General features: G+C 39.2%; 1 protein-coding gene and 1 long non-coding RNA gene across 2 annotated transcripts in view; one reads left to right on the forward strand and one right to left on the reverse strand.

Moving 5' to 3' along the window:
* The first annotated feature begins 2801 nt into the window (after positions 1-2801).
* The window catches only part of epha6 (eph receptor A6), a 179543-nt gene continuing 165327 nt past the window's right edge, over positions 2802-17017 (forward strand). The window contains exons 1-2 of the mRNA XM_034885345.1: positions 2802-3397; positions 14315-14379. Coding sequence (XP_034741236.1) covers positions 3319-3397; positions 14315-14379 — 144 coding nt within the window. The 5' untranslated portion in view covers positions 2802-3318. The remainder of the gene's footprint in view (positions 3398-14314; positions 14380-17017) is intronic.
* Positions 8024-8278, reverse strand: LOC117952799. The gene is made up of 2 exons (XR_004658509.1): positions 8241-8278; positions 8024-8156 (listed from the first exon to the last, which is right to left on the reverse strand). It is a non-coding gene; the product is annotated as an uncharacterized LOC117952799 (long non-coding RNA).

Below are 17017 nucleotides of genomic sequence, written 5' to 3' on the forward strand. Positions count from 1 at the left end.
AAAAGAAGTTGATGTAAACACTATCTCATAGACAAAATATAGTGGTTATAAAAAATTTCATCCAAACATTTGCTGACATGTAAAAGATTGCTGTTTAGGTTTAAGAGCATAAAGTAGTGGCAAGTGTGAAAATGCTTAGAATATTTAAGTCTGTGTGCCCATCACAGACAAATCTACAGCACACACTGTTGCCACCAGTCTACAATTTCTATAACCTCCTCTTTTGCTGAGAGTCACAACAACATTTATCCATCTTTTTATGACTGCAATATATCTGCCTGGTGACATTAATAGCTTGATCCATTTCTGTAGAGTAGTTCCCTCCAGCTACAGTAGACACAAACAGGCCGCTGTGATCAATATATTCTACTCTACAACCCTCCGTCCTCCAATGTGTTTGCACATTGCGCCGCACAAAGTCAGTAGTCAGTTGGCAGCTTCTCTGCATTGTTTGGTGATTGGCTGGGAGCTAAGTGGTGGTGACGGATTGTGATGTTGATGTATTTACCTCCTCTGTGCTGACAGGGAGCTGTTCCTATGTCCTGATTGACTGGGTCTCATCAAAGCAGCGCCAGCGTTGCTTTGTTTAACCCGGTCAGGTAGGGGAGGGTTTGCTTACTCACTCGATGAGACGTCCATGAAGATGAGAAGAAGACCTTCCCTAATCTTGGCTGACATTGGCCGCTTGGCAGCCAATGCAGCTTACTGTTGCACTGCAAATGGGTGGACTTCCTCGGAGACGACAAAGTTGTTGCATAGACATGCTGAACGATGGCTGTTCTACATCAGCCCTGTGAGTGCTGTTAAATACATGCTGTGTTAATGACGCATAATTAATGCAAGATTCATAGTACACACATAGTTAGTTTCCTACAGTAAATAAATAGGAAATTTGTTTTAATGTATATGTTAAAATAAATGTGATGTAATAGTTAAAGATTTTAGTCCAATGTGGTTTTTGTTCCTCTCGGAACAAAAGTTCTCTGTTGTTGTTGTTTCCACTGCTGCAGTATTTGTTGATGGACCAAGGTAAATCTAACGTGGCTAAGGCAAACGGGAAATGATTTTCAAAAGGATTTAAGAAGCTCTTTTTAAGACAAGCAGCAAACGAGATACAGTATTTTATCTTACATGTAAAGCTTTATATATATTCGCACAAAACGCAATTTGTATTTTTACTTGCTTCGGTAATGTTCAATTTATTTGACGTGCTTACAAAGTTAATTTACATATAGTTCTCGCAGCGTGACGTGGATGCAGTGGGACAGAAGAGCAGAGCAATCAACGCCAGTTTCAAAGAACCAACCTGTGTCCGTGTTGTCGTGAAGAGAGCTATAAGCATTGTTGTATACACGTTAATCAAGGCATCAATTAGGGTTTCATCAGCATGATTTCTGATTTATTAATCATAGTCTTGTCTTCTTCACAGGTAAATCAGTAGTTAAAGTAACTGAATTGTAGTGTTGTAATCGTGATTAACTAAACATTACTTCTTCCTTACTTTATCCTGTTTGAGGCACTTTACATAACGTTCTGACCTGCTCCATCTTTAACATTGAAATAAGATGTCATTAATGGTGGCATACGCCCCAATCTTTGGGACCTCACAAATAACATATTTTAAAGACATTTCTTGTGTTCAGACACTCAGAAGTTAGTAAAAAATAAGATCCATAACTATCCTACGTGGGTGAGCATTGTTCTCAGACATTACTGTTTAGGTGCCTTATGTTGTTGTGAATAAAGCACCTATAGTATAAAATGTATACACAGTATACAGTAATTTGTGTCAACGGTAGTGACACCAGTACTTTGCCGTACCACTGCTTTAATTCTTAATACATTTAATTTCATGCCACTGTTAATCATAAATGTCTTATTTATCAAGATTATAGATGGACCTGGTTGGCATTTTATTTAAAGGGCCACAAACATGATGAATCAATGAAGAAGAAATGTTTAGTTAATCGTGAACAATTCATTTTTTAAAGGATATTTGTACACTGCTGCGACTGGTCAGTTTATTGAAGAAGAAATAAACATCATTAATAAATCAAAATTCATGATGACTGAATTACCTTAATTGATATATTAGTTTATGTATTGTTCCTGCATTAAGTCATGCATGTCAACCATGAAAAGCAGGGATTCCAATGGATTTGTCTCCAGGTGCTATTATTGTGTGTGTGTGTGTGTGTGTGTGTGTGTGTGTGTGTGTGTGTGTGTGTGTGTGTGTGTCTGTCTGTCTGTTTGTCTACTGTTATTCCCTTTAACTGCCTGCAACTGCAGGCAAAAAAGTGTTACTGTAGATTCGCATAACGTAGTATATTTCTTCTAATGCATAAACCTGTATTGTAATATTGATGATGAAGGGGTTGCACATATTACAAAAAAACGTGAATGTGTCTATTCATTTATTCATTTTTAAGTTTAACTGGTCATTGATTTCTAAAGGGACCCCATAGGATACTGTTTAGGCCTACTAAATGTACTGTTATTTATGAATTCATGAAACTGAACTAACATTAATTTAATTCACCAAAATACATGAATTAAATTCACCAAAACACAAGAGAGGTATCATAATCACAACCCAAGAAACATTTGACATCATATATACTCTCAGATGGGGTTCATCAGGCCAAATTATTTCTATTTTCCCATTTTTAACCATACACACATACCCCCCCCACGCACACACACACACACACACACACACACACACACACACACGCCGCTGCCTTATCAGCTAACCCCCTCTAGTGCCGAGCATCCTGCACAGATGCGCACAGTCTCCCACTGTAGCTGCCGCTTCAGATGCATCCCATCATCACTCTGCTCACTCTGTTAATCTCGCTGCTGCGGCGCACCGGGTTGGAGACAGAGAGCTGGCACATTGGTGTGCCAACAACAGGATTTCTAAAGTCTGTCACGACTCTGTGCGCTACGGAGACGCACTTGAAAAGGACATTTAATGTAGCCTGTCTTTAAAATAAGGCAATATCGGCGACCGAAGTCCATGAAATCTGCAAAGTTGTCAGAGCTCGATGTTTCTCATCTGTCCAAACATTTTGATTTAATTTTACATATTTTCGTCACTTTATCTAAAACCTCCCCGTTCCGCGCCATCGCCGCTGCTGCCTCCGATGGATCTCCTTTTGTTCCGTCACCCGGCACTTCTCTCCAATCGGGACCGAATGTAAGGACCATTGGATCGGTGCCTGTGGAGAATCCAGCCGCTCTTTTCTCTGACCAACTTACCTCTTGGCTAGAAGTAGGCAACGTTGTATAAATCCGGTGATAAATGTTGCAGCAGACATGAGTTTTGGAAACAGATTTTTCCTTGTTTCACTCTTTCTTGGAATGGTCGTCACTCGCTTCAGCCACTGCAACCAAGGTGAGTCTAATGATTCACTCCGAAAATACCTGAACTTCTCATCTTAAATACTGACAATGCATTTATTCTTGCAATGCTTTTCCACTTAATCCCTCAGTCACTGTAAGAACAACTACAGTAACCTAACAGACTCACAAAAGTATTGTCAAACCAAAAAACTGAAAACCGAAAAAAGGTCATTCACGAACTGACATTAGCGCATGTGTGCGCATGAAAAATGAACTATTTTGTCTTTATCTGGAGCTTTCCTCTTTTTTTATTTATTACATAAAATATCAAATATATTACTTTCAATAATCTTTAAAAAAAAACGTTCTGTTTGAACATAAATACGCTATGATACAATGATTCCAAGTTTATTATTTCCCAGTTGAGTTCAACGGTTTGCCTCAAATCAGTTTTTACCCAAACACTGAATCAAATAATAAAATGAAACACTGTTTTATGGAAATCAGCTACTGGTGTGAAAAAACCTGAGGCTGCTTTAATTACACATTCTGCATCACACACACACACACACACACACACGCACACACACACACACACACACACACACACACACACACACGCACACGCACACACACACGCACACTGGTGACAGAGTGAGAATGTTTGTTTGAGTGTGTGAGTGCAAACTTGCATGTTTTGGACCGTGGGTGTTGCAGAACGTTTTAGACACAAAGTAGAAGCTTGTGAGCTGCCAAAGATACATTTATTTAGTGAGTGTGTGCATCTGCAGTTGTACACATCTGCACTTTATGTTGATTGGGTTCTTGGCTCTCAAATGCACATGACCACACATTGGCATGTGCTATGGGTACAGTGTAAGTGTGTCATTGTATAAACAGGACATTGCCTTCAGTTCACCTGTCATGTTATGTAATACTTGAGTGTGCGTGTGTGTGTGTGTGCGTTCACACACTTTTGTGTGTGTGTTCCCACACTTTTTTGTGTGTGTTGGTGTGTGTGTGTCTGTGTGAGTTTGTTCCGCCGTAGCTCCATGTGTGCACACACGCGGCATCAGTGAGGTTTAAAATAGTCTTATTGATTGTGCGGAACACAGTGGGATCTTCCCCCCCAGGTTTTATTTTATTGTTCTCTCAGTTCAATAAGAGCGATGCTACTCCCTGTTCTCCTAGACAGCTGCCACATAACAGCCTCACTCTGTTTTTCTCTGCCACAGATTGAATGATTGAACTGATGTCTGCTTTCTATTGTACTTTAGTCTTTCATATTGACTGGTCTGGGACCACAGTGCCACAATGGCAGCCGTTGTCTACCACACCGGTGCAGCTTAGAATGGAAACACTGATAATAACTCAGATGACAAAGGAAAGTGCCTCGTTAGGTGCTCAAGGATAAATGTCTCTCACCTTACTACGGCACTTGTTTCTCAATGGAGCCTATTGCTTTTGACTTTGCCAAAAATAATTTTAGGTTCCTTCTGCGTATGGTGGCTTATTGAGGACAACTCAATGTTGGGTTGACATGGTTACCAAGGTACTAAATTGTGCAGGGGCATGAAGTGTCCGCAAGTGTCTGTCTCAACCTTTGCACCCAATTCACGTGGAGATCCAGAGAGCATGACTATGAAAACGCAAAAAACTAGGAAACTCATTGTTTTTCCCGCTCAGCTACAGTATACACTGCAGGCTGGGGACAAACCTCAACATTACACAACGATGTTTGATGCATCTGAACAGCGGTGTAGCTTGATGCATCTGAACAGCAGTGTAGCTTGATTCATCTGAACTCTGAACACAGACATACAGAACTCAAAAGATTGGGGATTTCACAGAGACAATTGGGTGAGATGTCAGCTGTTAGTAGATAACTAATACAAAACAATCACTTTTTTTCTTCTCGGCTGTGCGCTGCCTCTCACAGCAACACATCCGTTTATCCCTCACATCAACTCAACTGGGATTGCAGACAGTTATTAACAAAGCTCTACTCACTCACTGCCAAGTTTGAACAAGCCCGTTTTCCCATCACTAGATCTTTTTGCCATAATATTTACTTGAATTAATCTTTTTATCCCCCATTTTGCTCCTGTGAATTTGGTAGCAGGTTACAATTTTTATAATGAACATTCACAGATCTCATTTACCAACCTGATTTCTTGAGCCCTTGAATTTCCACAAGCAGAAGATTGCTTACACCCAGTAAATCAGTAGAGAGGGCCTTTGTTCCACACTTCTAACATAGTTCAGATTGTTTTTTCCAAACAGAGATTCAGGCATGAAAAATCAAGAAAGTAATCCATCCTTGGGAAATAACGTATATGAGTCAGATCAAAGCACCACATGAAAGTCATTTTTGTTGGTCAAATACATCTCACTGAGACACTGCTGGATCTTAGTAAGTTTGAAGCTAGTCAGCAACACATACATTAGAAGGAAACTGTCTGTCGGTCTGCATACGTTTACAGATTGCAAGGCTCAAAAAGGATTTAGCTATGAAATTATCATGAAAATAGTGCAGCTTTTTACATTGATTTATATGGATGGCCGATTAATGTTTTTGCTCTCACTGGCACCACCTGCAGAGCAGTAAGATCACCATATCCGCTGTAGATGTAATAGATGAGCACCAATAGTGTGCTGTCAAGGAAAATCAGCCACAGAAATTTTAACTCTGCACGCAAGCCAGAGTGTGTGCTTTTGACCGTGTGTGGATGTCAATTCTTAATACACAGGAAGAAGAACATTATATGTTTTCATACTCAGTTTCAGTATGTATGCTTTGGGGGTTACTCTGAAAACACTACATCAAAAATACACACTGCAAAGCCTATTTTTTAACATTGACAAATTCATCACATTTATCATCCATATAAGTAGCATGTTTTGGTAAGCTAAGTTAGGGCTGTAAAAGTTACCACGGTCACTACTTAAAGTGGAGTATGCTGCTAATCTAATAAAAAGTATTTCCACAAAGGTCCTCTAGAGAGACTGAGATGACTCCAGGCTAGAGACTGTTAGTCAGGGCTCGGCTTCTTCAGAGGTGATCCTGTATTAAGACAATGATTGTTGAGTTGTTCGGTATGTGAGCTTTATGGCCACCTGGTGAGCAAGATCCACTTCATACTTTAAACTTGAGGAAAATAACTCCTGTCAAAGTCACTTAGAGTGAATCAACTATCACACAGTGAAGGCTGTTTAATTTTGGAATGTAATTTGTATGAATTAGCTTTGGTATTAAATGGGCCGTGCTGGTAGTGTTGCATATCTTAGTCTATTTATTACATGTGTTATGTGCTTATTTACGTATGCACTATATCTTTTGCAAAACATACATTAGGTTACACACATATATACCAATATCAAGGGATTCTGCCTTAACAAATAAGGCCGGAAATATACTTGCTTTTTATCCATTGGTGTAGAAAACTGGCTGGGTTGTGAACAGAAATGTTAACATACTTGTGTATGTGTATGTTAATGGAGGACTACACTAGAGGGCTCAGCAATGATCTCAGACCATTTAGAACTTCTGGAGCATTGTCACTGTGCAGCAGCCTTGACACACCATACCCCGACCTACGTTCTACCAATGTGTGAAGATTGTTGATGTTATGCATTGATCCTGAATGGTTTAGAACATAATAGTCCATTGGTCAGGGGACAGAACCTTAACAAACAGGGGTCCAGTACGGATCGGGTATTGACGGGGCTTTTAACTTGCCTTCAAAACTCTTTGCTATTGTTGGCAATCACATCCCCTATATGGGGATGTGATTGACCCTATCACATCCCCATACTGCCCCCTACCTGCCTTTTTGTTTGCTTAGAATTGATATCACGATTCTCTGCCACGATTTTTTTGACCATGACAAAACAACCAATTGGCAGCACCGAACAGATTTTTTGGGCAACTATAGCACATTGCTTATCACCACAAGCCTGTAACCATAGAAGCTTCAATGAAGAGAAGGGAGAGCATTGCGGCGCTCGTGAATGCTTTAAAACCTATTTTATACTAAATAAATCATGTTAATCAAGTTATTTAAAAATTAAGTTGTGAACAAGGTTAATCGAGATTGTGATTTTTCTTTACGATTAATCGTGCAAGCCTAATGTGCATATTGCATCTTGCAGACACATTCGTAGTTCAGAGCAAGTATATGGACCCTACACACCTGGGGTACACCCCCACAGGTGTTTTCACTTGTGTGGCCTAATTTTAAAGACTGTGAGGACGTGCACACACTTCGCTTGATTAACATGTCCCGAATTCTCTTCTCAGCTTTGTTCCACTTTCTCAGCATTGTTCCCTTCTACCAGCTTAAACCTTAGCAGAGGTCAAGTAAGTGAAAACGTCTTTAGGCAGGGCCTTTAAGTCATTCAATGCAACTATAATGGCATGTACAGTTTGGGAAAACATGATAAAAATACATTCTATATATTAAAGATAGGGAGGTTTCTCATTAATGTGTATTTACTGTACTAAAATCCAGTCCCTCCAGAAAAACGTGATTTTGCGATTGCAGAATTCAATGCATAATCAGCCAAAGTCCGCATATTTATGCGCGGGCCACATTTTTTCAAATATGCCACACTTTCATCGCATAAATTGCCAATTTCCACACAAAATATTTTGCGGGGCTTGCATGATTTCATAATCCCGCATTTTCTTTGCAAAAAAGTCACACAGTCACACAGCTAAAAGTTGAAAAATGTTGTGTTTACTTCACACAAGAGCAGCCGTTTCCCCCTTTTGCCATGGGAACGTTATGAAGCGAAGTAATTACGTGACACTGTCTCTTTTTCATCAAACCTCAGTTCCCGCAATTTTTGCAAGTGCCGTAATTTCATCTCATGAAATTGTACAAATATTCTACATATTCCATCGCATTTTTTAAGAAAACGTGACGCATAATCAAGGATTTTTGTCCGCAACAATCACAAAAAAACACTTTTCTGGAAAGACTGTAAAATAATGGCATTCTGCATAGAAGGATATCACAACACAAACATGCTTTGAAATTATGTAATGTTATGGGAATATTGTGAATTATCTGCAACCGTCTTAAATGAGACATATGGATAGAATATTTAGATAGTATTTGTACTTGTTGTATGCAAATATGAAATGTTCTGTAACTCTATGAGTGTATAGGTTGATTTAAAGCACGTCTCATAGAACAATGTAGTTGCACTCTGTGGGAACTGTTTGCTGTCCCCTAATCACAGTTATCACAGTAGTTTTTTTGCATTTGAAAGATGTGTTGAGTGTGGCTGATTGAAATGTTATTGACATGAATTCCCTTTACCAATATATTAGTTAAAAACCTTTACAGCCTGTATCCGATCTGATCAGCCACATTGAAAGATTTGCTTTGCAGCCATTTATTATGTTGTTGATGGTTTGATCTTTGTGGAGCGTGGAGACATGTTGAATATCTTGTCAAGTTGCCTCTGCTATGGATAGTTTTCCATTTCACAGCATATCATCCCTTCTGTTAAGAGCCTTGCACTTTGTTTACACCACTAAATCGCACTGTGCAATCTTCACCAATATCAATTTTCACTCAAGTCTTTGTTCATCAAATGCTATTGTTAATCTTCAACAAGACTTGCTGTTTACTGGAATGGGTATGTAGGGAGCTTGTGAATTAAAAGGTTTATTTCTTGCTTTGCTTTTTGAACCCCAATGGTCTAAGAAACAAAGGAATTATACTGCATACAAAAAATCATACATTTGTTTTTCCCAACTGAAGCCAGTGTGCTGCAATAAGCAATTGCACTTAATGTACCTAATCAGCCACAGTGATGAATGTTTTAAGAGCCATGCTTGGTTCTCAATTCATGCCACTTTTTATATTTCAACAAATCAGACAGTTCTTTAATATAGGACAGCACTATTCAAATCAACTACCACCCCCCCCCCCCCCCCCCCCCCCCCCCCCCCCCCCCCCCCCCCCACCCCCCCACACACACACACACAGCCACACACACACACACACAGACACGCAGACACACACACAAAAAGCCCCCTTTTGTCTTAAGTTAACTTTTTACAGACAAGGCAAAGGTGTAAACACCTGAAGACAGCGGGTGTAACTGATGTCTGAATACTAAAACTGTTCCCACTTCTAATTGACATAAAGTAACACTGGATGGTCTTTTGTTAGGGCTGTAGTTATTTTGAGGTGTTTGTGTGGTCTGCTATGGCTGTAGGCCAGACAGGAGATGTCATCATTCTACTGGAGCTCCGTGTATTTATGAGTTGGCCAGCTCATGTTCTATTTATATCCAACCAGTGGAAGTCCCAAAGGAGCCTGAGCTCCAGGCAGGGTCTGTGGGTGCCTTGCTAAAAAATAACTCTATGGAGGGATAGAGAGAGAGAGAGAGAGAGAGAGAGAGAGAGAGAGAGAGAGAGAGAGAGAGAGAGAGAGAGGGGATGATGATGGTTATGTACATGCAGGCAGTTATAGTGTACACTGCTTGGTAGAAGTTCACCCAAACCAGAAAACATACACACAGTGAAGAGTGCTCACACATTCAAATGTTAATGAAAAAGTTCACAGTAACACACATATACATATTACTGATGTTATCTGGAAACCCTGTAGAAAATTGTTTTTTTCATAAAAAAGCATGTATCTGTATGCATAAAATCTTGTCAGGTGGTGTTTTGGAATGTCAGTTCAAAATAATGTCAGACAGCACAATGGAGGTGTTTCATTTCAACTGGGTATTTTGTCCAAATTTAAACACCTCCGTACTGTCACACTTAAAAATATAATATGGTATTATGTATAATTAGAAAAAAGCAGTTTCAAATAAACACCTCATACAACTTCTTCATCAAGACTAGTTTTCTTCTCTTACAAAGTTCAAAACACACATTTTTGAGCCAACAGGGCAATGTTCTCGGTTGGATACTTTTCCACGCTGCCTTCTAATGCACATCAGCTGTTCTTCATTTATGGCAAAGTGAAGTGTGAAACTACTCACTGCAGTCAGCAACACGGCCAATTCTCATTAATTAGGCCATCCTCCAGGGACTGTGCTGCTTTCTTGCCCACGGTTGTCTAATGGTGTCCATTAACACCACTGATATTGCCAGAGAGTCCTCAAGCCTGGGACTGGCACTGACATGGACCAGACCCGGCATTGGTGGGCAAATATTGAAATAAGCTAACAGAGCAGAGAGGACAAGATTGGAAGAGGAGTATGAAAGGATAAGCAGGAAGCATTCCCTAGCCGTTTTGGACAGGATGGTCAACCAATAGAATTATCTGTTACATTTTCTTATGAATCAATATCAATCTTCTCCACTTTAGCTCTGATTAATATAACACAAAAGGATTCATTAAATGTTTTGCGTTTGCTTTTTTAAAGTATTTAGTATGCCATATCATCTTGTGTACCTGATATTTGATTTGCTTAATGTTTCCAACAAAACATAAAAGGAGTAAAATATGTTATGTTAGTCCTACTGATAGGATTTGTGAAGCGCGGAAATTTCCAGCAATTTCAGGGTTCACAGGCCATTGAATCCGCCAGGGTCCCCTCTATAGCATTTTGTGTTCCACCAGGATTTTAGAGGTCTACAATAAATTGAATACAATTCTGGGGAAAATATATTCTGAAAAGGGATATGTTTACAACCACTACATATCAATGATAGCAACATTTATCAGCAAACTTACTCAAAACATAGGCTCATGGTATTAATCAGAATGCATATTGGTCAAACCTTTGATACAACTAGTAAACTGTGGAATACTATATCAACTCACTCTCTCTTCTTTTTTACTCTTGCTGCAGAGTATGTCTGTCTGTCCCTGTGTCCTCCCTTTACAGTATATGGATTTTTACAGATGGCATTTGAAACCTTAAGTAAAACACATGTCGTTGTCCCTAAAAACCACACTTTTAGGCCAGGTTTGGGGAAGCACACAGTCATTACGTTTAAGATTACTTTCTCTGTCATACTAAGAGTTCCCACTCCAATAATATGATCTCAGTAACTCATTGATTTGACAACATTGTATATATCAATGGATTTTTGGTTGGTAAATCAATGAGACCAGAATGCATACAAATGTGTACTCAAATAGTAAAATAAGGATTTAACATTAGTTATATGCCACATATTTACAGACACTTGACCTAAATTTAATATGAAAACCGTAAATCTTATTAAAGCTGCAATCAGTATTCTAAATTAAAAATGGATCAACCATGTACATTTGTAATGTGAAAGAGGTCTCTCAAAGTCATGAGCTCACAGATAATTATCCCCCAACTCAGAAGGTCTCAGCTCTTCGGGGTGTTTAGGCTCATTTTTAGGTTCATTGTTTTGTTTTTTGTCAACTTTTTTAATTGTACTTACTTTCACTGATCTTGTCAACCCATTTCCACCAGGCATCTGTTTTCAGAAAAAAACTCTAATTAATTTATTTTCCATTACCTGCTTAGCACCAAACAGCAAACAGACACAACAAGCGACTAGCGTGTGAACGTAGATGAGCGATATTTAGCTGCTAAAGAGCCCCATATTTCCCTCAAGAGTAAGTGGAGACCAAAGACAGAGCTACAAAGAGAGTGAATACCACAACAGCCAGAAACACAACATCAAATTAATGCTTATGTGGTTCCATACTGTACGTGTAACAAGGCAACTGTCTGCTAACAAGTTGGTCACAATATCTGAAAAGGTGAAGATATGTCACTGTCAACAGATTGTCTCTCCAGTGGCCAAACAAAGTAAATCAGAATCAAATTAATGCGGCTGTAAAGACATACTTAATTTGGATAATTTTATGGATTTCAAAGTTACAAGGAATTTCAACAATTCCTGATTTTTAAGTTAAAAAATGAAAAACCTCTGTGAGTCCATGTATCCCAATTTGTGCAACACCTGTTTTATTTTGAGTCTATCAGTTGTATAATATTTTACAGTAGTATCATCAAAAAGCATTTATGTTTTTATAAGAATAACAAATCTGTCTATGAACAGGTTATATTACATTTACCACAGAGAACCCCACCCATACAGAGACACAAAGCCACAGAACAAGTAAGACTTTTCTATTTCTTACTCTGCTCTTTAACCCCACTGACACTGCATTCATCAATCTGTATTTTTTGCCCGTGTTGTATTTTTTATTTTTTATATGACAGCACAGTTGTTTCATATCCTTCATGGCTTTCTTAACTCTTGCATATCCTGATATACCCGTGTGGCTCAATCTAAAACAGGTGTTACATTGTGTCACTGCAGTGTGTCCAATACAAGCAATACAAGCACTCAGGGAGACGAGTGGAATAGCGGAAGGTTTAGTTGTATGTGACAGCTGCATACTGTACATGCACACACAATGAAAACCTCAGTGAGCAGATGCTTTGACGATCTCTGTCAACCACGCTCCATCAAAGGTGTATTGGCTCATAACTGGGGAACAGACAGTTTCAAAAATGGCCCTTCTTTCTTTGTGCTTGCCTTGATCTTGTCAGAGCACATTCATAGATATAAATATCACTTTTCTTTTACCTTGACATTGTAAATCGCAAATGACAAATTTACAGAAGCATTGAAACTAATACCTCCTTTGATGTACAGTCAGTTATAATAACTAGCTATCCCAGAGCAATGATGTTAATGGAGATTTATTCAGGAAATTGTCACTGATAGAGATTTGTGTTGGCATAATGAGCCCCCCAAGGATCACTTACAAAGCTTCAAGTGGACATTCATGACTGACACTTAAAACTCAGTCGTTATGCGAGTTGAAGACTACACTATGATTTGTTAGAAATCAGTCTCATTACAAAGCATGTGGGATTCACAGCTCAACATTTAAGATTTAAGTCAATGGCTGCTCAAGGACAAGTTTAAAGATGAGAACTTTGATGACTGAGTATGAGAGAAATGATTGGCTTTTAGACAAGCCTCTTGGCTCTGGTGTTGTTTTTCTGCCAGCTATCACTCTCCCCCGGAATAATCATTGTTTTCTCATACCTACTTCATGATGCACACATTTAGGACATACATAAGTGTCTTTTCACACATACTGCACATTTGGCAGATTTGACAAGGTGACTAGATCGACTCCATGTAATATTTATGGATATTGAAAATCCAACAGAATATGTGCCAACTGTCTATTCCCTTATGTAACAAAGGTAGCTAAAAACGTTTTTTTTTAATTTAGTGGTGTTATGCTGGCGTCACACTGAACTGGTAAATTTAAGGAAGCCATGTCTGCTCCTTTTTACTGTATATCACTTGTCGCTGGGAGATATCCTCCTGAGTTATTAAATCTACCGTCTTTGAAAGCAAGACAACACATTGTCAAGGATAGCAACATTTCCCAGGGTAAAATTGCTTTGTTTTTTAACACTACCTGGAAAGTTAGAGTCAACTGATTATCATATTATGCTGTACCAAAATTAATTTCACTGTCTAAGTGTAATATACAGTAGTATCTCTTATTTACATACCCAAAAGCCATACTAGGATATTGATTAATATTAAGCATAATTAAACACGCAAAAACACTCTCATGGCATAAGAGGAACTGAGGACAGATGTATCCCTGATTGTATATCTCTTGAACTGTCATCGGCAGAAGAAGAGCAGGTTGTTGTTAGTGAGATTCAGGTAAAGCTGTGGATGGGAGAAAGGGAGATGGCAGGGTGGGGAATGGACTGTTGACTGTAATCTGACTGCAATCCATCACTCCCCCAAATTTTGTTGCAAGTGGCAAAAATGTTGCTCTCACCACATACGCTGCCCCGCTCATAAATATTCATCTAACAGTAATTTCTGTTAATATAAAAAATGTCTAAAGGACTAGGTTTATGACTGATCTTTCAATTCCCAGTGTGAAAATGGGACATTTTGTGTGTTGACAGATTGCTAATGGTTGTATTTCCTCTCGCCTCTTTTCACCCATTTCAGTTGTGCTGCTGGATACGACATCTGTGCTTGGAGAGCTCGGATGGAAGACCTATCCTATAAACGGGGTAAGAAGGGTGACTTTTTTCCCAATTATTCTCTTTGTTCTTACTGTCTATTGTGCCTAGTTTCAAATGCATGACCCATGAGATCAATTATATGGATTTTCATGGGTAAGAATTGATGGTAATGATATGTTTCGTATTCACATTCTTGTTTTTGTTCAGACCCCCTTTGCAAGATGGGAATTACTGTTACTTAGAGACAGATAATGAGGCAAGGTCTCTTAGGAAGCTTCCCTTATGATGTCCAATCTGCACCTATCATTTTTTTCCTGTTTGTGTCCCTTTTGAGCCACAGAAATATTTTATTAACTCTTTAAATATTAGCCAAAGGGCAGCATATAGCCAGCCTATGCTCACAACGCTAACTGCATACTGCGAAAAACTTCAAGTCTCCATTTTAACTCTGGTTCCCTCTGAGTTACTGAAGAAACAAAGGCAGCATGCCCTATACCTTTATTCAGAATTTTTGGTCAGTCAACTAATAAAAAATAGTTTTCCCATTTTGTCCTGGCAGTAAGTGCCTCCAGCTTCTCAACAGTATCTTGTCTGGCTGAAAATCGAAACTTGGGAAACGCCTGCAAGTACCAAACTGAAGGTATCATGATAATGGAATATAGATCTGACAACTAATGATAGCATCCTCAGATCAAAACCTTCAAGCTGCATCAGAACCTGTTCCTCTCTGTGCTGTCAGAATACCTGAGGACCTGATAGAAAATGTCTTTTTGTTGAGCAACAAAGCCAGCTCAACTTTGTTCAACTCCTTTGTGCCGGTTTTGTCTCCATACCCATTAATTACAGCACAGCCAAATTTAACCCTAATAATAAAATAAAGGGAAGAGGCTGTGCAACTTTGTCCATGCAAATCTGACTATCTTCAGTCCTTGTTTGACCATCTTGAACTCCCCATTTCCCCAGGATATAAGGCCAACCAATCCATGATTTATTGAAATGGAAATGCCGGGGGCTTTAACCTTGTTTTATGTGGTGGCAAGTATAATGTGTGTTGCTTAATGAGGTTACTGCTTGGGGTTGCAATTCCAATCAATGGCATACCTTATTAGTTGTGATCTCTTATGATGCAATAGAGAATAATAAATAAGTCTGTGGAGATGGACAAAAAAACATGTTTAGAATTGAAGTACAGTATTGAAAGTGATGTAATTGATTCCTGTCTGTAGAGCCATGCTTACAGTGTGAGCAGACGTTGTTACTAGCCAATGCACCATGACATTCCATGGTGCAGATTCTCACAAATGTAGTATTTCTTTAAATACCATGCAACTTTAGGTTAATAAAATGTTAGGAAGATGTAACCCATAGCTAATCATTGACCAAATGTCAACAGAAGACTTCTTGTTTACATCACCCAAAGCACGATGGCTTCTGTAGTGCCTAAACTTTAAACATTAAATCCCAAATTAAAAAAACAAAAAGGAATCAGTGAGTATCAACTTATTTAAACAATCCAAAAGCATAGTCCTTGGAACACTGAAATTCTCCTCTGGAATTGAATTACCTTCAGGAACACCATATACTTTATTGTATCTCAAGGTAATGCAATAATCAAAATGTCATCATGAGAGAGCATCATAAAAAAAAAAAGAAATGCACATAAAATAACGGAAGCAGCAACTGATACCTGTTGTGCTGTGAGGTGACTGCAGGCAGTTCTGATATGAACAGTAACAAGAACAAGAATGAAGGTTCTAGTAAAAGCTCTTATTGTTGTTGATGTTGTGATTAAGAGCCCTAGCAGTAAGTACAACTTTTTGGTTTCATTTTTTTGGAACTATGCAGTGTTTCCTCCATCCTCAACTGTCCTTGTGACTCCTAGTCTCTGTGGATTTTAACTTTAAATGATCCTTTGCTGGAAGATCCCTATGCCCCAGTCCTTCTCTGTCTCTCTATCTCTCCCTGCAAGGCCCTTGGTGGCCCATATCAGGGTTATGGAGGTGATTACATCATGTAGGTTGTGGTGACAGCCGCCCACAGCGTTAAGGAAGAGGAGAGAGGGAGGCTGCAAACTCCGTGATTGAGCTGTCAGCCCGCTTCCATCCTCACTCATCCACTATCCTCCGATTTACCATTAATATTTAAGGCATCGAGGTGAGAGGGCCTGAGGGAAGGTGTGAAGATCTGGGAACGTAAAACAGTTTAAATCCCACTCACTACTGGGAAGCCAGCAAGAGGAAGTCAATCCCAACCATATTAGACACAGCCTGGTATCAGGCCGATACAGCAGCGCACCATGTAGCTGCCTATCAGCGTGGCACACTGGTTCTAGTTCCGGATATAAACTGTTGTCAGTCAGTCCTGCCCAATGCACATCTCAAAATAATTTCATATGCAGTAACTGCTCCAACATGATTACCTGATGATGAGTTTGCCAGGAATATAGCTGGTCATATGATATGAATTTGAAGGTGAAGTGGAAATTGGGGTGTATATTTATGGATCAAAAGCCATTACACAACCCTTGTAAAGATAGGCAGGCGAGTGGTTTTGTGGAAGAGGAAGGTTAGCCACAAGTACACGGTGGTGGTCTGCCAACACAGGACACTGTGGCATTCTGCATATTCAACAGTTTTAAAGTGTCCTTGAGCAAGACACAGAAGCCCTATGGCTGCTTGCTTGCTGT

The sequence above is a fragment of the Etheostoma cragini genome, chromosome 11, assembly GCF_013103735.1.
Source record: "Etheostoma cragini isolate CJK2018 chromosome 11, CSU_Ecrag_1.0, whole genome shotgun sequence".
NCBI lineage: Eukaryota > Metazoa > Chordata > Actinopteri > Perciformes > Percidae > Etheostoma > Etheostoma cragini.